Source organism: Maniola jurtina, chromosome W, assembly GCF_905333055.1.
Source record: "Maniola jurtina chromosome W, ilManJurt1.1, whole genome shotgun sequence".
Classification (NCBI taxonomy): domain Eukaryota; kingdom Metazoa; phylum Arthropoda; class Insecta; order Lepidoptera; family Nymphalidae; genus Maniola; species Maniola jurtina.
The window spans coordinates 1,660,882-1,688,528 of NC_060057.1; the positions used below are offsets into that span (position 1 = coordinate 1,660,882).

General features: G+C 38.0%; 1 protein-coding gene, 1 long non-coding RNA gene and 1 pseudogene across 2 annotated transcripts; 1 reads left to right on the top strand and 2 right to left on the bottom strand.

Annotated features, from left to right (window-relative positions):
• Positions 1-1,781: 1,781 nt before the first annotated feature.
• LOC123879918 lies at positions 1,782-19,473 on the bottom strand. Its single transcript, XR_006799106.1, has 3 exons — positions 19,461-19,473; positions 2,147-2,241; positions 1,782-1,817 (listed from the first exon to the last, which is right to left on the bottom strand). It is a non-coding gene; the product is annotated as an uncharacterized LOC123879918 (long non-coding RNA).
• LOC123879915 (carnitine O-palmitoyltransferase 1, muscle isoform-like) lies at positions 2,470-19,987 on the top strand. The gene is made up of 12 exons (XM_045927778.1): positions 2,470-2,588; positions 2,667-2,743; positions 13,364-13,521; positions 13,776-13,912; positions 14,341-14,449; positions 15,000-15,167; positions 15,979-16,100; positions 16,449-16,647; positions 16,913-17,112; positions 18,248-18,426; positions 19,477-19,610; positions 19,958-19,987. Exons 3-12 carry the CDS (start codon positions 13,381-13,383, stop codon positions 19,985-19,987), a joined length of 1,419 nt encoding a protein of 472 aa, XP_045783734.1. The 5' UTR covers positions 2,470-2,588; positions 2,667-2,743; positions 13,364-13,380.
• On the bottom strand, positions 4,321-7,729 carry LOC123879916 (annotated as a pseudogene).
• Positions 19,988-27,647: the final 7,660 nt, after the last annotated feature.

Consider the following 27,647-nt stretch of genomic DNA (forward strand, 5'->3'; position numbering starts at 1 on the left):
GGGGATTAGGATTATACTGTGGAATGGATTTTTGGGCTATGTTGAGTAAAATAGGGAAGTGGTCACTACCGTGGGTACTTGGGAGGGTTTTCCAGGAGGTAAGAGAAGCCAAAGAGGGAGAGCAAAGAGATAGATCGACAGCAGTTTTAGGATTTTGATAAGGATACACTCTTCTTGTTGGAGAGCCATCGTTAAGAATGCAAATATTTAATTCATCAAAAACATCCAGCAAGAGAGTGGAAAATCCGTCACAGGAATGGGAACCCCAGGACGTGTGATGAGAGTTAAAATCACCCATCACGAGTACCGGGGGGGGGGAGAGAGGAGAGAATAGATTTTAAGTCAGGGATAAGAGAGGAACGAGGATGTGGAATATAGAGTGAAAGAAAGGAGACATCAAGGGCTCTCACAGCAACAGCATTGAGCTGATGAGAGTGAGGCGGGAGGGAAATAGAGGAGTATGCAAGGGAGCGCCTAACAAGAATAGCACTACCTGCATATCCGTCATCCCTGTCATCCCTTAGGCAGGCAAAGCCTGACACCCTGAAACGAGAGTCCGGCAGGAGCCATGTCTCAGAGATGGCAGCGACAGCGGGCTTATGTTTATTAAGAAGATGAATAAGTTCATGTTTTTTTCTTCGTACACTTTGGCTATTCCATTGGAGTATCTCCAGGGAAGCCATTATTTAAGACAGAAGCGATTTTGATGATAATTTCAGCAACGTTGGACGGTGGAGGGTTTTGGTTTATCTTTTCCAGGATATTGGTAAGGGATTTGGTAAGTAGAGATATATTATTATCATTGGGTTGTAGAGCATAGGAGTGATCGCGTTCTGCATTCAGAGCGCAACCATTAGGTGTGGAAGAAGGAAAGTTGTGGATGATGTCCTGATGGGCTTGCCTATCGTACCCCTTTGCAGGTTGGGGTCTGGGGCGAGGGGAGCGGGTGACAGTTTGTTTGTAAGATTTGGACGGGGCTTGTGTAGGACGAGGTCTAGCAGGATTAAAAATGGGAGAGTATGCAGGAGCGGTAAACATTTCTTTAGCCATATCTGCATATGAGCGGCGAACGGGAGGGAAGCGGGAGGAGGCATCTTGATATGACAAATTTTCATCGGACATGACAAGTTTTATAGATTGCTGCCGAGAGTGTTCAGGGCAGCTCTTATTTGTAGCCATGTGTTTACCACCGCAGAGTAAGCAAGTTGCATTCTCAATAAGTACTTCACAAGTTTCACCTGAATGAGGTTGGGAGCATTTAAAGCAACGAGGTTTCGATCTGCATTGAGTTTTTATGTGACCAAACCGGCAGCAATTTAAACATTGGATGGTGGGGAGACGGTAGGTTTCCACGGGAAGAGATGTATGATAGGAGAAAATTCTAGGAGGGAGAGTTTGTCCTCTAAATGTTAAAACAATAGATTGGGTTGGAACCCAGGTCATAACATTGTCTAATATGTTCTTGCAATTTAAGCGTCGGGCTTTAAGGATCTCCCCGCAGCCTACAGGGAGCTCCACAGAGTCAATAAACTCGTCCAGATGCCAGTCTACAGGTACACCTCGGACTAATCCCATGCGAGTGATGTTAAATGTGGGTATATATGCAATGTGCTTGGATATGGTAAGTATAGGGTTTTCTAAGAATTCATTAGCCGCTTGACCACTTGCAAATTCAACTGAAACTTTGTTTCTACCAACATTCTTCACGCCGTCGTTAAGAACTGACCTTATTTTGTTCTTGTGAAGGAACTGGCCGAATTTGATCGCTCTCATAGAAGCGTCGGCTGAAGGGTCGGACACTTCACGGGATACGTACACTACGAAAGGACCTTTATCATCTTTTGTATATTTTTTTGGGGAGTCTGAGAGTGAAGGATGGAGGTAAACGGATTGCATTGAAGGGGCTGTCGAGCTTGGCCCTATTACAGTTTTTTTAATGGACGATGGAACTTGATCGTTATCAATTATCGGGATTGCTCGTTTAGTACCACGATGGGTTGATTCTGAGTCCATAGATATGGACTGCGGGCTCTCAATGGGGTCTGACATGACGGTTACATTTTCACCCGGATCAGGAGGTTTAGGCGGAGGATCGACCTCCATACTAGGTTTTCTCCCTTCACCAACACTTAATCTAAATACTCACGTCCAGACACCAACTAATAAATTGACACAACAGTTAAAATTACGCAAAACCTCACTAACACGTGTTTTCAACAACACAAACGCCAGCAAAGCCCTCTAGACTAGTATAATACCTAGTTAGTTATCTGTGTAAATTATGCCATCGATTTGATAGATAGAGGTACCTACGTCAATGGTTTAAATATGGTTTATGCCTAACACTAGATGGCGCTCACTCTAAAGGACCGCCCATAGAACCCGAGTTGCCTGTCTTAACCCAGTATAATATTGTAGTCTTTGGTTTATGCCCAGTTTATAAGTATAGTCTATGGTTTATGTTTCGCCTGCTGGATGCAGATGCGGGTTGCTGCTTTGTATTTTTTCAATAATTATATTTTTATACTGGTTAAATTCCCAATTTGCCATTAATTAGGCGGATCAATGTAAAATACCTTCATAATTAGGTGATCGCTTCCCATTAGTAATAAATATGGTGACAAAAGGTGTATAATAAATTAACCAACAAGGTACTGTTATTTCAGGACCTAGGTATCTGCATAACTGAGGTCTTGCATAGGTATTCATCGACGCTAATCTTCGCTTGGTTTTCTTAATAAACGTAAGTAATGATTATTGTTAATTATTTTGCATAGGTCGTTACTTTAACGAGTATAACTTAGTTCTTTTTTTAAATATCTACTCACTACTGAGGAAGTTAACTTTTTATAAGTGATCAAACGAACTTCCAAGTGAAGTTCGATCATTATTATATGAGTTGCTTCATTAGAATATATGATTTTATACACTGTAGTTTCCCTATTTACTCGGTAACCTCGCACAATTTTAAAGATTTTTTAAAACAATTCAAAACTAGTTTCCGATACATTCTCCCCCACTCCGCCATCTTGGCCTGCGCTCATTATTTTAGAGTATGTAGTGTAACATGTACAAAACTTTCTATTATTTGGGATAAGCCATGCACGGGAGGGAGGGAGATCATATATTCTAATGAAGCAACTCATATAATAATGATCGAACTTCACTTGGAAGTTCGTTTGATCACTTATTATATATTCTTTGCTTCATTATTCATATATGATTTTATACACTGTAGATGTTCAGAGGAGAAAGTTTTGGAATTAAAAGTAGGTATAATCTGTTATTGTTATTGTTTTATTTATGATACAAATCAACTTAGTATGTAAGTATTTTAATAATCACATGTAATTACCCACCTAGTTCTTATTAATCTAAGTAACTAGTTCACTGTTCTAATCAACCATTAATCAATTAATTAATTCGTATATTAGTTTATTGATTGCGTAAACAAACTGATCGGGCGAATTCTCCTTCGTCCAGGATAATTCTGTTGTAGAATCGAGCAAATGAGTCAGAGGAGCTAGTCCAGCCTGCGGTTTTACGGATAGTTTCGATATTGACGCCAGCAGAGCTTGCGGCCGAAGTAGACGCGTGGCGCGTACTGTGCGCACCGAATACCCCGACGTCTACACCACTCTCTGACAGCACTTGCTTTATCCACCTGCTGATGGATTGCGTCGTAGCAGGTTTATGTGGCCGCTTATGTGTCAACAGTAGCGTATCTGTTCCCTCAGGTCTTATATTTCTAGTTTTAGAAATGTAATCTGAGAGAACGGTAGCTGGGCAAATACTTACATTTTCTCTGAAGTATGGCAGGCACAAAACTGGTTGATTCCTACCAGGAGCAGACGTTTTTATAAGGTCTGTTATCATTATCTTGACGCCGTTCTCGGAAAACTTGATATTGTCGAGCTTAATGAGAGACAGCGTTTGTACCCTGTGAGCGGTACACAGTGCTAAACAGACTACGAGTTTTTTCGTGATTTTTTCGAGGGAAAGCTCGGTATTAGGAAACCATGTTGAAATAAGGTTTAACACAACTTGAGGATCCCAAGTGCTCGAATATTTGGATTGCACAGGCCTCGATTTGTATGCACCTTTAAGAAGGCGCTTCACACACTCATCAGAGCCGATGTTATTACCTATAAATGCTGACAAAGCAGAACGGTGAGAATTTAAACTGCCATACGCACAACCATTATTAAATTGTGTTGTTAGGAATGTAAGTATGAATTTTTTCGAGGGTTCGAACACGTCAACGTTGTTCTCGACGCAATATTGCCACCACAGCTTAAGCGAAGTGTTATACTGTTTTACAGTACTGTCAGAGAGCGAAGCTAACATCAGTGTAGACGATGCAGGACAGGCGCCTTTTCGGATGAACGACTGCCGCAGAGCCTCGCGACAGCCAGGGTAAGGCGCTTGTGCAAGGGATGATGATCTCTGAAATGAGATTGCAAGAGGTTTTTATTGGGATTTAAATAATGCACATCTGAAACTATTAAGCTTTGCAGTAGTGGGAACCACGGCTGCGAAGGCCAGTGAGGATATACCAGTATACCGTCTGCTTTATCATCAATGATTTTCCTAAGGCATTTAAGTATTAGCGAAAATGGTGGAAAGGCGTAAAAATATTCTGCATGCCAGTTCACCGTGAATGCGTCGACGGATACCGCATCAGGGTCTGGTTTCCATGAGACAAATCTGGAACACTTCGCATTGTCACGTGACGCGAATAAATCTATTTCTGGTTGGCCAAAATATTGTGTGATATCATGGAAAGCCTCGTCAGAAAGTGACCATTCGGTATCCGGATTGATTACTCTGGAGGCGGCGTCTGCGCAGTTTTCTTTGGTATTCACATACGATGCGAATATCCAAAGTCCGCGTTGTTCACACCATTTCCAAAGCACTCTAGCTAAATCGTTGAGGTGGGGATATTGTATGCCCCCCATACGGTTCACATAGCTTATTGCGGTTGTGTTATCTATGCGTAGTAATATTGCACAGTCAGTTACATCGCTAGCAAACGACTTCAAGCCCAGAAAAGCGGCCATTAATTCCAGGTAATTGATATGGTTCGCTTTCTCTGTGGCTTTCCATCTGCCACTAACTTGGTTATTTTTACATACAGCCCCCCAGCCTGTTCTAGACGCATCGGAATAGATTTCGAGTTTGAAGTTAGGTTGCCTTATAAAATTGGATGTAGTATCAATATTTAAAGACCACCAGTTTAAATCATCTAATATAACATTCGACAGCTTGATTTTCGCTTCGTAATTACCATACTTACGCAGGGCTAGGTATTTCTGCCGCTCTAAAATCTTGGTATACATCCATGCATACTTAGCTGCCGGGCAAGCTGCAACTAAAACTCCGATAAGATGAGCAAATTCACGAATAGAACAGGCTGGTAAACTAGTAAACTTTGCAACCAACTCGGCGATTTTAAAACGCTTATCGGTGGGAAGGTATATGCTAAGACTTTTGGTGTCATACACAAAACCTAGGAACTTGCAAGATTGTTGCGGCGTTAAATTGCTCTTATCGTAATTGACGACGAATCCTAGACAATGCAATATCTTTAACGTTTCGTTAACGTTATCTAAGCATTGATCATATGTGTCACTGATACACAAAATGTCATCTAAGTAACATACCGACTGAAAGCCACGATTTCTAAGATAAGCCAACACTTCCCTCATGATCTTAGTAAATACACGTGGGGCCACTGATAAGCCAAACGGGAGGCCATTAAAGCCGTACGTATATGTTTTAGATGAATTATGAGGCTTAAAATGAAATCTTAAATACTTACGGTCCGAAGACCGGACAGGTACGAGAAAATATGCATCTTTAAGATCTATGGTGGCTAAGTATCCACCACGTGGAATTAATTTACATACAGTCCGATAATCTTCCATTTTGAAGTGATCATTAGCGATAAATTTATTTAGGGGTTTTAAATTTAATATAAAACGTTTGTCACCGTTAGGTTTCGGAGTAAGAAATATCTTAGATATGAATTGATCTTTTGTCCCCTTGCACTCAGATATAGCTCCTATTGCTATTAATTTATTAATTGCTTCAAGCATTTCTAAGTTTTCAGAATGTGAAAAGCTATTTTGAGGTATTATAGACTGATTTACTACAGTTCGAAATGGTATAGCATAGCCGTGTTTAACCCAATCTAGTACAACACTATTATTAGTTATTTTTAACCAACAATCATAAAAATGAGTAAGTCGGCCTGTATGTACCTGTGCTAATGGTGATTCTGCGCTGGGGCAGGGGGCTTCCCCTGAGATGCAGCTCGCTGCGGCTGCTGCGCTGACGCTGTGTAAGGCCGGCGAGTTCCCGAGGTCGTTGGCCTCCTGCTGTAACCTCCGCGCCCCCCCCCCCCTGTTCGCCGGGTACCGAGGCGGCGCGTGCCAGTTTCCCTGGTAGGAAGATGATCGAGAGCCGGACGGCTGGGCAGTGGTTTTTTGGGGTTTAGCAGGTTTTTTGATTGAAAGGCCCTGCTTCTCGATGGCTTTGGCGGCTTTTATCTTCTCCGATAGCTTCGAGCCAAACAATGAGTCATCTCGTTCAGATTCGTTAACCAACTGTAAGAACGATTTATCTAAACTGGGGCTTATCAGTTTTATTCTACCTTGGGTCGCTAAGTAGTGCGAATCACAAAGCAATCTGCAACCGTTGCTAAAATGTTTCATTGCTTGGACCTTGTTATCGCTCTTTAAGAGCAAATCAACGCCTCTGTTGATGGCGGTGATTCCCGAACCCAGCTGTTGTTGCGATGCAGTGAGCGTCTTATCGCGATTACGAACCATGTCCGGTATCGCGGCCGAAATCTCTGCGTTTAGTTTAGGCGCCTGTAGAAGTCTACAGTTGTCTGGAATTAGGTATTCTTTTAATAATTTGTCCTTGTTTTCCTTGGGCATACCTTTCCGAAGTAAAGGTAGCCACAATTTTGATAAACTGTCGTGAATTTTTTCTCCGTAGTCGGGTGAGTCGGACGTGGACTCCCCAAGGGCATCCAGTAATTCTGGGTCCAAATCTGGCAAATCACTAGCGGGGGCTTCCTCGTGAAGGTCAGGCCCAGCCCCGCCCTCATTTTGGTCGGGGTTATCGTTAGATAACGGCTCCGCCTCTTGTGTGATTTCTGGGGCAGCTAATGCTGACTCCGGGATCGCGTCACAGTTTTGTCCATGATCTCCGGTATCTAAAATTACAATTAGCAATTTTATTTATGAAAATAAAAACTTGTGAGTAGAATGAAAAAGATAAAACTTCGAAAAAGAATTATCTTTTAGGAGGTCGCAGAGGAACGTTACATCTATTTTAGAATGTACGTATTTTCTGCTTAGGTCATCGTTGGAGACTCGCAGTCAACCCCGATGCCTCATTGGTCATAACGATTTGATAATATCTAGTTTTGGGGTATGTCAAAGTTATTGACTCGCAGTCAATCCCAGTGCATTCCAAAACTTATGTTTACTTTCACTTCACTAAAAGGTACTTAGTACTTTTGTAAAGGTACTTTTGACACAATAATAACAAAAAAACACTTTACTAACCTTCTTCGTCCGACGACGATTCAATCGGAGAAATAATTCTCCGCCTTCTTTTCTCTTTTTCTTCGATTTTCCTTATTTTTCTTTCGTATTTCTCAATTTGAGACTGCGCACTTCTTTTCGGCATGATGCTCGGAAGGCGCGTGCGATCGTTACCGCGCACAAAAAAGGAATGAGCGCAGGCCAAGATGGCGGAGTGGGGGAGAATGTATCGGAAACTAGTTTTGAATTGTTTTAAAAAATCTTTAAAAATTGTGCGAGGTTACCGAGTAAATAGGGAAACTACAGTGTATAAAATCATATATGAATAATGAAGCAAAGAATATATAATCGTGTGTCATGTTAAGAGCGTTGAAGCATGATCCTGATTCACAAGTTTAGGTATTTACCCGAGGTTGTTTGTTTGTTTCCGTGAACGGACGTACTCAGTGCAGTTTAGTTTATAACAAACCGTTTTGATCCTAGACGATTTTCAAACGGATTATTTTTTCAATATTTTTAAGTATGTGGTGTTAGTTTGTCGTTTTAAAAGAGTGATGTTTTTAAAACAGTGTATTGCCTTTATAGATTAAGTACGAGTGAATAAAACTTATAATTGTAGTCAGTACTTAATACTAATCTTTTATATACTTGTGTAAGTATAAGAGAGTCAAGAAATTATACAAAATTCAACTTTCCTTATACATATTTACGAAAATATGGTTCCCTTATCATGCACAGTATAAATAGTTACACCTACTATAATAATTTTCACATATATATATATTTATAAAGGCTAAAATAAATGTGAAATCCGTCTAAAATTTAAACAGTCCTAAATATTTAATTTGCAATATTATCAAAAATATAATGCAATGCTAATACTCATAAAGAGATTGAGCATTTTTTTTTATTTATGGTCCTTTACAATCTTTTCAAATTTTATTGTTAGTACTAAATCGTACTTACCGTAAGCGCAAAACAATGGACAGTACAATGAAAGGGATTAACAGGTACAAAAATGCAGATGTTACACTTGAGTAGGTATTTATTCATCAAAAATAAGTGCATTGCTGCACGAGTAAGCTAGGGATACAAAAACAAAATAAGATAAAGTTCAAAACTAAAAGTACAAAAACCCACCTACTACTTTTAAAAACTTCACCGCAGATGATTGATTTATATTTGAATATGTATAAATCATTATATACATGTATTCGAAATTTTCATAGTAACTGCTATGATTTGATATCAAACTCGATCCATCTATTTCAAGTTTATTTTTTCTTGATATACATTTCTTTTTCATGACATGTGTAGGTAAACTAATTTAAATATACTTTTTGGGTTTTGTAGGTTATATCTCTTACATTCGTTTTGATTATGATAAGTTCTTTTATGACATATCGGAAAATTTTATGACATATGACAATATAGCCTCTAACACACGGAATGGTAAAGCAAAGCCAAAGAGAAATCTCATTTATCAAAATTTAATGTGCAGTTTGGCAGTAATAAGTGAATCGATGAACCAATAAACAAACAAACACGCAACACAACACGTGACAGGTTGTGATGGCAATCAGGGTGGGGACGCCCCGCACACCCACACAATCCCTGGGCTAATCCGGTGCGGGATAGCGCGGGTGACGTGCGGGTGTGCAGAACGTCCCCCGCCTCATACCTCGATTGCCATCTCGACCTGTCACGTACTATACATAGCTGCCGAAAACTCAGTCTTCCCTTAGTTGGATAAAGAATTGTTTTATCCATCCATACTATCCATACTAATATTATAAATGCGAAAGTGTGTCTGTCTGTCTGTCTGTCTGTCTGCTACGCTTTCACGGCTCAACCGCTGAACCGATTTTAATGAAATTTGGTACCAACTTAGGATATTTTCCGGGAAAGGACATAGGCTACTTTTTATTCCGGAAAAACAAACAATTCCCCCGGGATAGCACGCTATGTTTCACGCATTTGTCGTTCAATAACGCCGCAACAGAGCTACGGTTTGACGGCATTTTTTGCACAGACATAATTGAAGATATAACAAGTGATACAGACTACTTTTTTTCCAAAATAAACAAACAGTTCCCGAGGGACAGCACGCTATCTTTCACACATTTGTCGTTCAATAACTCCGCAACAGAGCTACGGATTGACGGCATTTTTTGCATAGACATAGTTGAAGACCTAGCAAGTTATATAATCTACTTTTTTCCCGAAAAAAATGAACACTTCCCGCGGGATAGCATACTATTTTTCACGCATTTGTCGTACAATAACGCCGCAACAGAGCTACGGATTGACGCTTTTTTTTGCAAAGACATAGCTGAGAACCTAATAAGTAATAAATGATACTTTTTCTCCCGAAAAATATGGACACTTCTCGCGGGATAGCATACTATTTTTCACGCATTTGTCGTACAATAACGCCGTAACAGAGCTACGGATTGACGGCATTTTTTGCACAGACATAGTGGAGAATCTAAAAAGTGAAATAAGCTACTTTTCTCTCTAAAAACCAAACAGTTCCTGCAGGATAGCATGCTACCGTTCAGGCATTCGTCATTCAATAACGCCGCAACAGAGTTACGGATGGACGCTTTCTTTTTGCAAAGACATAGCTGAGAAACTAATAAGTAATAAATGCAACTTTTTCTCCTGAAAAATATTATATGAACACTTCTCGCGGGATAGCATACTGTTTTTCACGCATTTGTCATTCAATAACGCCACAACAGAGCTATGAATTGACGTCATTTTTTTAGGGTTCAAGCAAAAACGGAACCCTTATAGGATCACTTTGTTGTCTGTCTGTCTGTCTTTCCGTCGTGTCTGTCAGGAAACCTATAGGGTACTTCCCGTTGACCTAGAATCATGAAATTTGGCAGGTAGGTAGGTCTTACAGCACAAGTAAGGAATAAATCTGAAAACTGCGAATTTAAAAAAAAAATGTTTCAATTTTCAAACTAAGGTAACTATACCAAGTGGGGGTATAGTTATGAATCATATGAAAGGGCTTTACCTGTACATTCTAAAACAGGTTTTTATTTATTTTTATGCATAATAGTTTTTGATTTATCGTGCAAAATGTTGGAAAAAATAGCCGAATACGGAACTCTTAGTGCGCGAGTGTGACTCGCACTTGGCCGGTTGTTTTGCATAGGCATAGTCGAGGAAAAAGTATTATAGACTACTTTTCCTTTCAAAAAAACAAATAGTTCCCGCAGGATAGCATGCTAAAACACATGATAAAATAACTTAGGCATTGCATAAAATATTGTAACAAACCTCAATTATTATTAAAACCTTGACTCACGCGAGCGAAGCCGCGGGTGATAGCTAGTTCAAAAATAAAACCATCACAAAGATCCACGAGGGATGACCACGTGCAAACGATAGTAATTATCCTATTGTTTCAGGTGTTATGGTAGAGTGTACAATGTATACAACCAAAATCTAAATACAAAATACCGTACTAATGCTGTAAAAGACAATAAACTAATGCTATTATGCAAATGAAAAAAAAGAAATCATAATGGAATACAAGAAACCGCGCTAATGCCATAAAAGGACGATGAATCATCAAAATTTTATTTAGCGGCTAGGACAAATAGTAAGGCTATTGGGATATAGCATTGTCAGCCGGTTATAACTGTATAAGCCTTTAAGAATATTTAATTCTGAAAAATTATAATTCTAGTCAATAACTAATTATACAAAATTCAACTTTCCGTTTATTTAAAAAACATGGTTTTCCTTATCACAAACGGTATAATGAAACCTTGAGTATTGGGTTTTACATATTTATAAATGCTCTTGAAATAAATGTGAAACCCATGTAAAATTTAAACAGTTAAAAATTTATTTTTTAAGAAATTATTAAAAATACAGATCAGTGCCACTGCTCTGATAGGCATTGATCTATTCTCTACCGAAATCGCGTTTTACAATCTTTTCAAATTTTGAAAATTAAATTGTTCCCTTTCAATGAAAGGGAACAATAGATACCAATTGCAGCTATTTGCTCGAGGCAATACTTATTTATTAACTAGCTGATGCCCGCAGCTTCGCCCGCCTGGATTTAGGTTTCTAAAAATCCCGTGGGAACTTTTGATTTTCCAGGACAAAAGTAGCCTATCCGTAACAGCCCGTCCCCAGGATGCAACGCATTTCTGTACCACGTAAAAAACATCTAAACGGATGATCCTTTAAAAATCCCGAGGGATCACCAGGATTTAGGAATGCAATTCCTTACAGCATCATATAAACACAATTTAAAAATATACAAAAAGTTTTAATCTATCTTTAAGAAAAAATAGCGAGTATTAAAAATACCTAGTATTGAGAAGTGATAGTCGCACTACAATTTCAGGTAAATCGTAAATAATCCGATAACAATTGCTAAGCAAACAAGCGTTACGTCCGTTCTCGGAGAGGCCTCAGCCGATACTAATTTCCTAGTTCAATTTACTATTGCTTGTTGCACGGTTTTGTAGTGTGTTTCAAGATTATTTTTTGGAAACAAATATTAATTAAATTTAAGTTTTTTTTCTGTTTATATTGCAAATATGTTCTTCTTTAATGAGTACTTAGTTTTATTTATAAATGAAGAAAAATAACCCACCTAAATGACAGTTTTATGTGTCTGTAGTTTTATGAAATTATGACTTTTTTGTTTGAATTTTTATAATGTAAAAAATGCCAAACGAAAGATTTGGTTCTGTCATCTTATTAGTTCAGGACCTTTTCTTTGGTAAATATATCTTTTTGTGAGAATCGACCAAGTAACTTTTGATGTAGTGAACGTCAAAGATGACACGAAATCCAAAATTCAGTAATAGTCTTTTGGTATTTTAGGCAATAAAAGATAAACTATGAATAAATTGCAAAATGTTGTCTGTCAATTTAATAAATCAGGAAATATTCTACAAAGTAGTATATACACGTTTTACATAAATGCAGTGTTTAATAAAATATAGGGGGGCAAAATGGCTTAAAAATAGCTCATGCCGGTTCAACACTCTTAAAGGTTCCTTAATATGTATTTGTTTGTAAAGTTATTTATAGTTATTATCTGAATCTATTGTGATATTCGTCTATTGTGATTGTTTTCTCGATATCCCCTAATTGCGATGCTATCCACGTATGAAAAGTAGCGTTCTCAGATTAGACTTTGACACCTGGTACGTATGTGTGCGTGGACAGTTGCGAATGTGGTCGTCCGGCTATGCGAATGTATTTTGAAACGATTTCTCTTATAACTTTTATTTTTTTCTTCGAGATTATAATATTAGGCCCTCACTGAAATTGGCGTTTTGTAAGTGAGGAACATTAAGTCGATTTTTTTTATACATTTATTTAATCAAAGTATGTACCACTGCTATCTATGCACTTTTGCCATCTCATAGGTAGTTCATTGATCCCTTTACTAAAAAAACCATTCGGACGGGAATCAATAAAATCTTTGAAGGCGCTTTGGACTGCCCCATTGGAGTTGAATTTTTCCCTTGCAGGAAGTTATCCAAATTTCGAAAAAAATGGTATGTTGGAGCGAGGTCTGGGGAGTATGGTCTGAGCCGCTGTGTTTTCGGAATTCAGTCCACTCCTATATCCGTTGAGCTATTGAGGCTTATAATTACTTATTCTTCATGGACAGGGCTTAGTTACCCGAAGTTGAAAGAGGCGGCTTTTAATAGAGAAGCTTTTCGGATGATGATCACCAAACTTCGTTTCGAAGAAGGCACGCGATGATGATGATGATGATGATGATGAAGTAGTTATTGTATCACTACTTGCAGGTTGGTCGTGAGCCAAGATGGCGGAAGCTCATTCTGCTGTGGCATTCTCGTTCGCGATCACCCACGACGGATGGGACGTGAACTTTGACCGTGAGGTCCTCTACTTGGTTTGGGAGTCTGGTCTACGCTCGTGGAAGAAGCGATTGGCGCGTTTCAGAGTAAGTATTCGTTTTTAGGGTTCCTTTACCTCAAAAGGAAAAACGGAACCCGTATAGGATCACTTTGGTTGTCTGTCTGTCCGTAGTCTGTCAAGAAAACCTATAGGGTACTTCTCGTTGACCTAGAATCATGAAATTTTGCACTTGGCCAGTTTTGTATTTATTCATTCAGTATTTTGCTCCTTGTGTAAATTATTTTGTGAAATTACACCATTTCGTTCGCCAGCTCCTCAATCGTTATCTTTGGTTCACAGAACAGTATCCACAACGGCGTGTACCCGGGCCACCTTCAGTCTCTGTACTTCCTTTGGACTGTGCTTGTGGCGGCACACTTTGCCGGCCTGAACATACCATTCGGGCTGGTGCAGAAAGCTTTGACGATACTCCCCAGGTGAGTACAATGAATACAATGACTTTAGCAAAAGACTGGCCAAGTGTGAGTCAGGCCTCCCTCTTTAAGAGTTCTATACATAGTTATGGTATTCAATTATAAATTCTCAAATTGTACGTGCGAATCAAACCTACGACAGCTCACTTCATATATAAATATCACGCTCACCTCTGCATCAGGGAAATGTACACTATTGGGTGAAGGGCTAAAGTTTGTAAGTTTGTTTCCATCGGGTAATCTCTGGCACTGGGTACTAAATCACTTTTGAAAATCCTTTCAACAGAAGAAAGCTACATAATTCCTGATGTAACATAGGCTATATTTTATTTTCAAAAAAATTACAGATCTCTACGATTACTAGCGAGCGTCAAATATTTTATTTATAACACCTATTATAGATATATTTTCATTTAATTTTTTCTCTGCAGTAATTCAACGTTATGGCAAGTTATAGCTTGTCTTCTTGCTGCCCTCGTGATGTGGTTGACGGTCATCTTCTTGATGCGGTATGCGCTCAAGCTCCTGCTTATGTACAAGGTGGGTATCTAGCATAGATTGTCTAGGCGTGACTTTAACTGTATCTATACATAGTTAGTTACACATTTTAAAAAACTTTTCAATAGTCAAAGCTTGTTTAATGTACTAAAAAGAGTTAAAACTTACTCATGAAAACAAAATAGTCCAAATACTTCTGTCTCTCTCACTCTCTGTCTAGTCGTTTATGTTTTAAAAATGAGGAGATCCATAAGTAACCAACTTCACTACTCATGTTATAAATCCCATACAGTAAAATATTGTCTATTGACTAGCTGATGCCCGCGACTTCGTTTAGGATATAGATCTATAGATGGATGGATTTTTAAAAATCCTGTTGGAACTCATTGATTTTTCGGCATAAAAAGTAGCCTATGTGTTAATCTAGGGTATAATCTATCTCCATTCTAAATTTCAGCCAAATCGGACCAGCAGTTTTTGCGTGAAAGTGCAACAAACTTACACACATACACACAAACTTTCGTCTTTATATATATTCAATGCGAAATTATTTATACTGTGGAGGATTTGATAACATGTGTAAATTTTGCAGGGATGGATGTATGAGTCCCGCGCACCTGGTTCACGGATATCTATGAAGACGATGCTATGGGCCAGCGTCGTTAAGGTACTCTCGGGGTGGAACAAGCCCCGTCTCTACAGCTTCCAAGGCTCCCTGCCTCGGCTGCCGCTGCCTACCGTCTCCGACACTATGCGACGGGTACGTTACAACTTGAAACTGATCATTGTAGTCCTGCATTCTTTCATTTCACAAGTCGGTCAAAGTTGTATAGCAGCAGGCGTTATTTTGCGGATGTCCATGATATACAAGGAACCAAAAGCTTAATTTACTATAATCCCCTAAACCAGACAGATCTATATGGTAGCACGCAGCACCACACAGATCCCAAAACCACTCGACATGCTAGGTAGAACAACGGGAAATACCCTATAGGTTTTCTTGCCAAACACAACAGACGGACAGACAGACAAACAGACAGATAACAAAGTGATCCTATAAGGGTTCCGTTTTCCCTTTTGAGGTAAGTAACCTTAAAAACATCTAATTGTTGGCGCTGAGCAATCCTAATAGCAAATCAATGAGACATCTGTCAACATAGTGTCAACAAGAAGACCATTTGAAACAAAGTGTCAATTTTAATTCACGGGTGTGTGGTATTCATTCCACCGGGGCGTTTTGAATTTTTATGTAGCATACTCTTTTTACTATTGGCACAAAAATTCATTTTGTTATCAGTCATTTTGTATGGTACACCTCCTACTTGACTTTACTTGACTGAGCGTACTTGGTTACATCCATTTGAGTGAGCAACACTCACACAACTGCTAAATATCATTCGTCATCATGATCAACCTATCGCCAGTCCACTACTGAGCACAGATGTCTTAAAAATGGGAAGGATCCCAACCCTTCTCAAATACCTTTACCCGGTTGCTATTGTGTGATGTTTAGTTTTAGTATTTTTTCTTATTACTTGGTCGTTGATAACTAATTGATTGGAAATTTTCAGTACTTATTGAGCGTACGGCCACTGTTGGACGATGAAAACTACAGGCGGGTCGAAAGACTCGCGAAGGAGTTCGAAGAAACTATAGCAGTCAAGTTACAGAGATACTTGATCCTCAAGTCATGGTAAAATACCCATATATTTTTGGATTAGTCATTAAACTAAAAATATATTATGTACAGTGCCAGTGTATGAAAATGTCAAAACAATATTGAAAAATTACTTGAAGGTGCATGACACGGGTCTGCCCGCGAATTTCTTAAACTGAACACTTTCAAGTACCTAAAGATTTTTATGTAATCCTGTAAAGATGATACTGCCATTGCCGGAATTAGTAAGCCATGAGCCTACTTTGTCGTATTTATTTACCACCAACCAAATTATATTCGAATTTCGCGGGCAGACCCGCGTCATGCATCCTAAGCGGTGGTGGTAGGGTACTGATATGCATGTTAACACGATCATCCCGACAGGTGGTCAAGCAACTACGTATCAGATTGGTGGGAGGAATACGTGTACCTGCGCGGTCGCTCGCCGCTGATGGTCAACTCCAACTTCTACGGGACCGACACCCTGCTGCGCCCGACGCGCGTGCAAGCCGCGCGCGCAGCCACCATCATACATTTCTGTCTGCGCTTCAGGAGACTTATCGAGAGGCAGGAGTTGGAACCGGTGAGTTTACGACATTGTATTACCCCCATCTATACTAATATTATAAAGAGGAAACCTTTGTATTTTTGTATGTTTGTATTGAATAGGCTCAAAAACTACTGGACCGATTTCAAAATTTCTTTTACCATTACTTAGAGGGATTCTTCCGAATCCGTATAGGCTATATTTTATCCCGGAAAATAGAAAAAATAAATGTCCACCCGTGCGAAGCCGGGGCGGGTCGCTAGTGTTGAATAATCTAGTATTGATTTACTGTTTGTCACAGATAATGCTGCAAGGCATGGTGCCGCTGTGCTCGTGGCAGTACGAGCGGCTGTTCAACACGGTGCGCGTGCCGGGCGTGGAGCGCGACCGCATCGTGCACTACCAGGACTCGACGCACGTGTCCGTGCACTGCCGCGGCAAGTACTACAAGCTGGTGGTGTACTCGCGCGGCCGCCTGCTCAACCCCGCGGAGATACAGACGTGAGGCCTTCCCCACTCACTTTTATTTTTATTTTAAACCTATTTTTGAGCTGTTTAAGCTGAGACGGGTCTGCCTTCGAAATTCAAATTTAATTTGGTTTTTCGCAATTTGTAAACTAATACGACAAAGAAGGCTTATGGCATTTTAATTGCGCCATGGCAGTATCATTCTCACAGGTTTATATAAAAATCTTTACTTGAAAGGGTCCAGTTTAACATTCTTTAGGTCAATTTTTTTTTAACCCCCGACCCAAAAAGAGGGTTGTTATTATAAGTTTGACTTGTGTATCTGTGTGTCTGTGTATCTGTGTATCTGTCTGTGGCATCGTAGCGCCTTAACGAATGAACCGATTTTAATTTAGTTTTTTTTGTTGGAAAGGTGGCTTGATCGAGAGTGTTTTTAGCTATAATCCAAAAAAATTGGTTCAGCCATTTAAAAGTTATCAGCTCTTTTTTAGTTTTCTTGTAGAAAAGAAGGTTAACTAACTGTTAGGTTCATAATATTATGTCAATTGACAAATGTCAAGCTGTCGAGATGGACGTTGCCTAAATACATAATTACATATTTATTTGAAAATGATGTTTTGGAAAACTCAGATACTTTGGATGGCTATAATCCTAGAAAATCAGTTCAGCAGTTTGAAAGTTAGCAGCTCTTTTCTAGTTACTGTAACCTTCACTTGTTGGGGGTGTTATAAATTTTTAATTTACACTTGTCATATAAAGTATAGTCTATGTCATCCGGATCTTTACAACACATCAACTTACATCAATTGACACCTCACTTATCGAAATCAACCCATTAGTTTAGACGCTACGTTGGAACACACAGAATCTGGATACAAGCATACATACATATGTAGACTGCTAAAATCATAGCCCTTCCGTCTTTCCCGTAGTCGGCTATAAAATCTGTTTTAGAAACTACAAGTAAAATCCTTTCATATGATTACATATCTATGCATATGATATCCCACATGGTATAGTCATCCTACTTTGAAAATTGAAAATATTAACTATGTGTTCATGAACTCATTTTCAAGAATGGGTTCCTTTTGGCTTTGCCGCAGTCGGGTAAAAAGAAATGGTGTGATTCGTGTGATCGTGTGATCTGATGAATGTGCGCGTTCCACAGTCAGCTGCAACAGATCCTGAGCGACGAATCGCCAGTCGCGCCGGCGGAGGCGAGGATCGCGGCGCTGACGGCGGGCGAGCGGTCGCACTGGGCGCACGCGCGGCAAACGCTGTTCCAGCGTGGACACAACCGCACGTCGCTGCACTGCATCGAGCGCGCCGCCTTCCACGTCTCACTAGGTAACTTGCACACACCACACACAAAACTACTTCTTCTTTCTTCTTTATGTGCCTCTCCATTACTGAAGGTCAGCAGTCACTTGTTTAAACTTGTCTCCTCCTCCTTGTCCATGGCTAGCTGGAATACTTCTCCAAATATTCGCCAACTGTTTTTATGCCAGTCCACTCCCTTATGTTACGTAGCCATGACTTCTTCCTTCTTCCCACCCCTCTTTTTCCAGCTATTTTACTCATCATAATTCTACACAAAACTACAAAATGGTAAATTATTTTGACGATTAAAAGCACTTGTAAAAGTCTACTTGAACGAAAATCTATTCTATTCTATTCTGCACTACGACAACACTTGAGTGACATTGACGGGGGCGTAGTTGTAGAACAAAGCTTGCCAACAAATAAAATCTACTTAATTTCTAAAATCAGTAACGTGCGTTGTGCCTGGGTGCAATCATTCGGGCCATCATTTAATACCAAAAAGCAATAGAATAGAATATTTTTTATTCAAATAAATTTTTACAAGTGCTTTTGTATCATCAAAATAATTTACCACTGGTTTGGTGGTTTTGGTTTGGCGTTCCTACCGAGGATAACCAGCAAGAAACTAGGCGGTTGCTCTTTTCAATTGTTAAAACAATAATATTCCATTCTATGTAAGCAATTGCAGCCCCGCGCATTACTGCAGCGAGCGAGTAAAATCCATACTTTTTTATTATTTCATCTTCTCGGTAGAAAAAGCATTCCGAACCAGTGGCAGATGTTCTTGATAATTTATAAGTACTTGTATAAGTTTTGTAAAAGAATAAAAATATATTTTGAATTTTGTTTTTTTTTTGAATTTACATAATCTTCGACTGTATAATATGCTTTTTCTAGGAGCGTATTTTTAACAGATGAAATGATGATATCTCCGGCCGGTAGTCTGAACGTTTTGTGCGCGTCTCTTTAGAATAATTAATTATTGTTTTAGAATTATCGAACCATTGTAAATAAACGTTGTCAATAGCATCTGTGAATTAAAGTTACAACCAACTTACATATTTATTTATTCAGATGACTCGGAGTACGGGTTCGACGAGCACGACGTGTCTCGGCTCGACCAGTACGGGCGCGTGCTGCTGCACGGCAAAGGCTACGACCGCTGGTTCGACAAATCCTTCAACCTCTGCTTCAGCACCGACGGTTCTGTGAGTACCTTTCTGTATTGTACCCACCCGTCGCACTATTGTCGTACCCAGTCCTGGCACGAACTTTACGCTTAATTGGAGGGGAAAAGAGAGTATTAGTCATGATTAGCATGGCTAATATTCTTTAAAAAAGAACCCTAATCCTTAACTTTAACTACCTAACTCTAGATGGCGCCAGTCCGCTTTGTGCCTCGATAATGGTGCAGTATGTTAATGTTTTCAAAAAACCTCAAAATGGTTAACGCCCACTGAGATTTTTGTCTCTGTCATTTGTATGGGATTACAGAAAGACCTACACTAAATTGTTTTCGTGGATAGAATATAAGTATGCAATTATATTGTTACAGGTTGGGTTCAACACTGAACATACATGGTAAGTACCTGCACGAAACAATTAAATAACAACCATACCATATATTATAAATACGAAAGTGTGTCTTCTGCCTGCCTGAACTAAAAGGAAAAACAGTAAATAGGTCTTATTTTAGATAATTGCATATATACAGTCGGACAAGACTCTCTTGGCACTTGAGTGTCATTGACATTGGGGGCCGTAATTGTAGCACAAAGACTGCCAGAAAATAAAATCTTCTCAAGTTTAGGGAATATCTTGAAAATGTCAATGTTGAAAATCGAGTAAGTTTTATCTAATTTTAACTGAAACAGTAATGGGAAAGCCGTTCCTTTTTCCATATCGAAAAGAATTTAAAAAAACCATTGATAGGCCATCGACTTGCAACCTATCATGTTTACCCTTAAATACTTCACTTACCTATTGCCAAATATAGCTATAAGATGCAAAAACATTTATGCTGTATTATCAGAATATATCGCGAAGTTATGTATATGGAATGACTTTAATAATTAAAAAAAAATTAGATTTTTTTACTTAGCAACGCCACATACATCATGATACTTCACAAGATGGCGGCATTAGTTTCGATTTTGGCCACGCGCCAAGAGAGTCTTGTCAGACTGTATAAAGTGAACTTTCGAGCATAAGTAGCCTTGTTCTAATAACTTTTTTTTTTTTGATGACGTCTCTGGACGCCTGGCTTTTGTTGATAGCCACGAAATAAATGTACAGTTACCAATGGGGATCCACGCGCAAAACTGACCTCATAGGGCGCCACGAGGTCCGGCAAATATCAATGTCAAATCAACATAGTTCGTTTTGTTTTGTTATCAATACAATACAGGGTGTTTGGTAATTAGTATATAATGACGACACGTACCCATGCTACTTTGATCGAAATAAAATTATAAAAATTTCCATACAAAATTTTAATTTTTTTAAATGTCAAAGTTTTCATGGCCCTAACGAGCCCTAACTCACTGAGATCGTTGGCGTTGGCGTATCTAAAGATGGCCAGCGGATCTCAGTGAGTTAGGGCACGTTAGGGCCATGAAAACTTTGACATAAAAAAAATTAAAATTTTGAATGAAAATTTTTATAATTTTATTTCGTCATTATACTACAGCATTGTATTTATCAGATCAAAGTAGCATGGGTACGTGTCGTCTTTTTATACTAATTACCAAACACCCTGTATACAATTGTTTCGTGATTTATGTAAAGATGTATGATACCTGGAAACTTACAATTAAAATCATGGCGCTTGACAGCAATTTTTTTATTTTTATTTATTTCAATGACTTGACAGTTCTGTATAGCCTGTTCCACAGATGATATACTACCTCTATGGCCGTTTGGGCCAGTTCGCTTATGTGCTACCTGTCCGGGATAAATTGACAGTGTGGATCCTCATTGTAATTATGATGATCTATCTCGTGGAGTGATGAGCGGTAATTTGGACGGCCCGAAATCGATTCCTTCGGAAGCAATTTTATTATTATTCAAGGTGTACAAAGTGTTGGATTTTTGTCACCGCCCGGGTAGAGTCTACTTTGCCTCTCAACTTAGCCTAATCGACTTTTACTGTAACATAATATATTATTACGTTAGTTCATGAGTTGGTTTGTTTCATTATTTTTTTGTATTCGCTATTGGATTGTCCATTTTTTTGTGTGATTTCAAATTGGTTTATCCATCTGAAGAAGTGTATCATGATTTATTGTTGATTTCATAATTATTGTGGTACTTCTTTTCATATAATATCGTTGACGATATATTATTGGAAACGTACCAACTTATGTAACAACTGAATAGGTTGATATTGTGCAGTTTTGTTGTTGATATAGTGGATAGTATGTTTGTTTGAGTTGTTAAGGACATAGAACTTGAACGAAAAGTATACAGAGTATTTTATATACTAAATGGTATCACGTTTAAGCATTCTACTCACGATACTGCGCCTGGGTCGTTTTAAGGTGGGGAGAATCCTGTAGTCAAAGTCAAAGACATTTATTCAAATTGGGTACTTTGTACACTTTCTGATTGTCAAACAATGATGTAGTGGTGATAGTTAATTACGTTAGCTTAAAACTGAAGCTACGAGGGTTCTAAACGTACCCAAGTCAGAGATGAGCCCATAGCAAACTCAGCCGGATATTATTTTTTTTATTATCACCACTTTACAAAATCACTTATACTCATTAGAACTATCAAAGCTGTTTGGCAACTCAATCCCAAGCTTTTATATCGTTTAAATAATCCTTTACATTTTGATAGGATTTTTCAATCAGTTTATTGTCATGTTGGGTGTAGGGTCATTCTAAGATGGATCCCAGATCGGCTGGCAGGAGCAGCTATATGCATCCAATAAGAAGTACTGAGAGGACCATGTGTAGGGAATCGGCTCTGCCGCAGTGTAGTGAGTAGAATGCTTGAGCTTGAGTGTGCAGTTGTATGTGAGTAGTGAACATTAGTTGCTTTGACGGCCTGTATAATGAGAAAACCAAAATTTTCATAAATCGGTTCAACGTTTTTAGGGTTCATATTTTAGTTATACTACTTATGCAATACATATTTTTCTAGCATTTCTTTCATTACATATGACAAAGAAAGAAAGTTAATGCAAAAAAATGTTTAAGGTTAAGTAATACTAGGCTTTGATAAAATTTTAGCGAACTCTTAGACATGCAGGTTTTCTCACGATGTTTTCCCAGGATCAAAACCCGGGCCCTTCAAATTAGAAGCCGACGCCTCAGAGAAATAGTAGTGATTTTGGGAAAGTATCTTTCTGTTTATAGGCCATAGGCAGTCAAAGCACCACATGATATGATAAATCACGCCCTCTTATAACAGTTTATAAATCAGTTTAGTTACTGTTAACTTTCATTGTTAATCTTCAATTAGATTTTAAGTAAGTACACAATTTACTATTTATTGATATAATAACTATTTATATACTTTCATTACTTAAAATGATATTAATTAAATTTACTATAAGTATGTTTCAATACAGATAGTGTTTGTTCTCGGACGTTCTTAATCTCAATTATTTAAGCTTTTTTTGTTGTAGTGACCAAGTTTACGATTATTTATAAAAGGTGTATGTATAAATCTTACTTTTAAGTACCTATTAAAGTAAGTTAAAATATTCTTATTTTTCGAAATATTTTTGAGGCGCACATGTTACTTGTTCGGCCTATTCTGGCCAGCGTGTTAATGCATTGCAATCTCTCACCAAAAGACACGATGTTCGCACCCATGAGCCGGATGAGATAGCTTTGAAAAAGAATCGTAGTAAACAAAAATTAGAACCTATGATTAAACTCCCCTAAATAATGGCAGTTCTGTTTGGTGGCCGTTTCAAACAAAGATTATGGACAGAAGTAACATTTGCGTTCCTTCCGTTCGGCAAAGGCCTAAATTTGTCACAAGTTGCGCCTTAAGAAGTTTATTAGATAGGTCACTAGTTTACACAAAACTATTTATTTCTAAAGAAATCAAAGTTAAAATGGCGCGTGAGAAGTCATGCTTTACAACACGCAAAATATGTATTTACAATGCCTTTTAAAATATTTCGGACCAATAAGGTAAGGTTTTATACATTTTTCCCCTTACTACTAAAAATTTATCAATAAGATATGAAAAAGTCACAGAGTAGCGAACAGTCAAAGCTTCTAAGAAGCGAGCAAAATTTATAACTATTTTGGTAGGGTTGTACAGAAGGATACAATTTAATAAACAATAGTTAATTGTTCAACAATATGGCAAAGTTTGTTTTTGTTGTGATTGCCTAGTTTAAATATCGATCTTTAAATATCGATCGATAGATCTAAATATCGATTTTGAACGAAATCGGTCAATTTACAAAGAATTACAAAATGGCGCCAACTGTTTTAAATTTTGGTGACAATTTCCTGTTTTGTGATCCTAGGGATCCTCAGATATCGATTCTGAACGAAATCGGTCAATTAACAAAGAATTTCAAAATAGCGTCGACTTCTTAAACTTTTGGTAACAGTTTCCTGTTTTGTGATCCTAGGGATCCTCAGATATTGATTTTGAATAAAATCTATGACAGTTCAGGAAAATAGATTTTAAACACTATTTAAATTATTATCATTAACATTAAATTAAATGAAAACACGACGCGCGACGTGTACTGCAGCCCCTGAGCTTGAGCACAGGCCGAGCCGGTATAAACCGATTTCTCTCCGTACGCGCCGTAGCGCCTGTGCTCACGCTCACACGCGCCTCAAGCTTGTGGTAGTGTACCTATCGTAGCGCGCTTGTATGAAGCTTTGACTCTGTTCGCTACTCATGTGCTTAAAGGAGCCTTATTTTTCTATGATTTTACGTCACCGTAGCCTAATATTTGACTTATCGTCCATTCAGGATCAAACCGAGAGTTCCCTCACTCTAGTTTATACTGGTACTATAAATAACCACTATACAAAGTTCATTAGTAAGGTCGCGCTTAGTCTGAAAACTTGTATAAGCATAAATTGTGAACATAGTGAAATTTTTTATTAGGAAAGGTCTATGAATAGTGTAAATGTTTGCAATCAAATCACAATATTTATTAATTATTTGTATATCGAAACCGAAGTTGGCTATTTAACTATTTATTATATACAATATTATGGTTGCTTTTATATGCATTTTACACATTTTGGCATAATATTTAGATTAAATTTAACTAATTTAATTGTTATTACTAGTTAGTTAATTTGTTTTTAAGCGGTAAGTGGTCACATTAATCACAGTTAAAATAATATATTAACATAATATACAATTTTGTTATAGAGACAAAACGAGCATATCGAAATATCTTTGTATATTTTTTAGACAATTGGATTTCTAATCTTTCTATGTCGCTATATTAGTTTTGTGTTTGTTTGAAAAACGCTTTGGATATAGAAGTATTATAATAAGCTATTTAACAATCACTATTAACAATATACTAAGTTGGTGGAGGGGGTTATTGCGTGACGCAATCTTTATTCACTTGAACGGTTGGCTCGGATGGGTTGACTTGGAAAAAAATACTCAATTTGGATTGTTACAATTTTACAGAAGATTGAGACTGCGTTGCGCAATTGACCTTATTTTACGTGCTATGACTGTACTGCTAGCCGATTACTGACCATCGCAATTTTCATTAGTTGATTTTATGGTGTGCGAATTTTTTTTTCGCGGACTCCTCCGTACTTTTGTGCGGTCGATTGTCTGTCGATGTCTTTGGCTATTTTTCATATACAAAAAGTTTTGTACGGGGTCATTTTAGTCCCGTGTCTGTCGTGCGTAGTTGTACGCGATTTATTTTGACGGACACAAAAGTACCCCGAATGTATGTATATAATGTGCCGCATCGATGCAGGCTTTCATAGTTAAATATTAAACGGCTCAGTTATTATATCACTATACAAACACTACAATAATAAAGGCAGCTACGGATTCCTGTAAACATACGTCCGAGCCAATCGATCTATTCATCGGTAAATTAATGTAACGTTACTTGTCAAATAAGCTTTTTGAAAAGTAACATCGTCGCTAACTTATCGACAGACTAGCCGATGCCTGCGACTTCGTCCTCGTGGATTTGGACTTTCGAAATCCCGTGAGAACTCTGTTATTTTCTGGGATGAAAAGTCTTTGTAACTCTCCAAGTCCTTAACTGTATCCATGCAAAGAACCACGCCGATCCGTTGCTCCGTTGTCAAGTCAGGAGAAACGAACAAAGCAACAAACAAACACACTTTCGCATTTATAAATGGGTAGTGATGAGGTAGATTGATTATTATTAATTCGGCCGATAGCTAACGTAAGATAACTTTAAAGGTTTGTATCACAGTGACAATGTTGCCTTTTCTATACTGTACTATTCTATACGTTACGTACATGGCTGTATTATGTCAGAAACTTTCACGTAAATCCCACTAACAGTAATTTACAAAGATTTTAATATTTTTATAATACTTATGATAGTGTTTTTACGTACACTTCAAGGAAATTTCTAAATATTTTTTTCAATTAATTTTTTGATAATAATTTTTAATAATAGGGCTCGGGCGCAAACCTAGAAGACCCAGGTTCGAATCATGAAGGTTCTGGAGTTTTCGATACGTATTTAAAATTATTTAAAGATTATATAAATCGAAATATGTGCGAATAGTAACGTATACTTAGACAGAAAGCCTAGTATATTTTTTAAGGCACCTATATCTCAATATTTACGAGAACTAGTCATAATGTACACGAGCCTTTAAATGTTTAATAGCAAAAATATTGTTAGTTTTAATTTTCTCAGGCGTCGATCTCACAGCCAACGCTCTTCAGACCTCAGCAACAAAATATGTTGAATAGTAGTGCATTTAACCTGTGCAGAACTTTGTGGCACACTGCTAAGCCTGCGATTAATCTTGCTTGCTTCGGTATTACTCCTGCACCCTTTTGGCACGTTGGCACCCTTGTGACCGAGCTCATTTGACATATATTTTTAATCCATTGAAGTTTTTCTATGAATAATATTTTAATTTCACTCAGTGAAGCAGCAATGAATGACTAACCAATGTCAAATGAGCTCTGTGGCTACCATAGTGCTGATCACTTAACGAATCACCCCTCAGATCGTGGCCAGTGGGATCGACACCTTACAAATTGATGTACAAAACTAATCCCCTACAGTGGCCTTATTACGTTACTAAACAATTTACAGTAAAAGTGTAGTCTGTATCAATCTTATTCACAATTTGTTACGTAGACGATTTACAACAGTTTATTGTAAATAGTGTCCTTAAATTATGATACAATATATTGATTTAAAATTATACAAACTTTGTTTTTTTTTTTTCTCGTATTCTTTCCTTGAAATCATCAATCGATTAGCATGTATGCTGGACTTAGGCCACAGAGTAGCGAACAGAGTCAAAGCTTCTAGAAGCGAGCAAAATTTATAAATATTTTGGTAGGGTTGGCACAGGAGGATACAATTTAATAAACAATAGTTAATTGTTCAACAATATAGTAAAGTTTGTTTTTGTTGTGATTGCCTAGTTTAAATATCGATCTTTAAATATCGATCGATAGATCTAAATATCGATTTTGAACGAAATCGGTCAATTTACAAAAAATTACAAAATGGTGCCAACTGTTTTAAATTTTGGTAAGAGTTTCCTGTTTTGTGATCCTAAGGATCCTCAGATATTGATTTTGAACGAAATCGGTACAATCACAAAGAATTTTAAAATGGCGCCGACTTTTTTAAATTTTGGTAACAGTTTCCTATTTTGTGATCCTAGGGAGCTCTAAATATCGATTTTGAACGAAATCGGTCAATTAACAAAGAATTTCAAAATGGCGTCGGACCTTTTTAAATTTTGGTAACATTTTCCTATTTTATGATCCTAGGGAGCTCTAAATATCGATTTTGAATGAAATCGGTCAACTAACAAAGAATTTCAAAATGGCGTCGACTTTTTAAAATTTTGGTAACAGTTTCCTTTTTTGTGATCCCAGGGAGCTCTAAATATCGATTTTGAACGAAATCGGTCAATTTACAAAGAATTACAAAATGGCGCCAACTGTTTTTAAATTTTGGTAACAATTTCCTGTTTTGTGATCTTAGGGATCCTCAGATATCGATTTTGAACGAAATCGGTACAATAACAAAGAATTTCAAAATG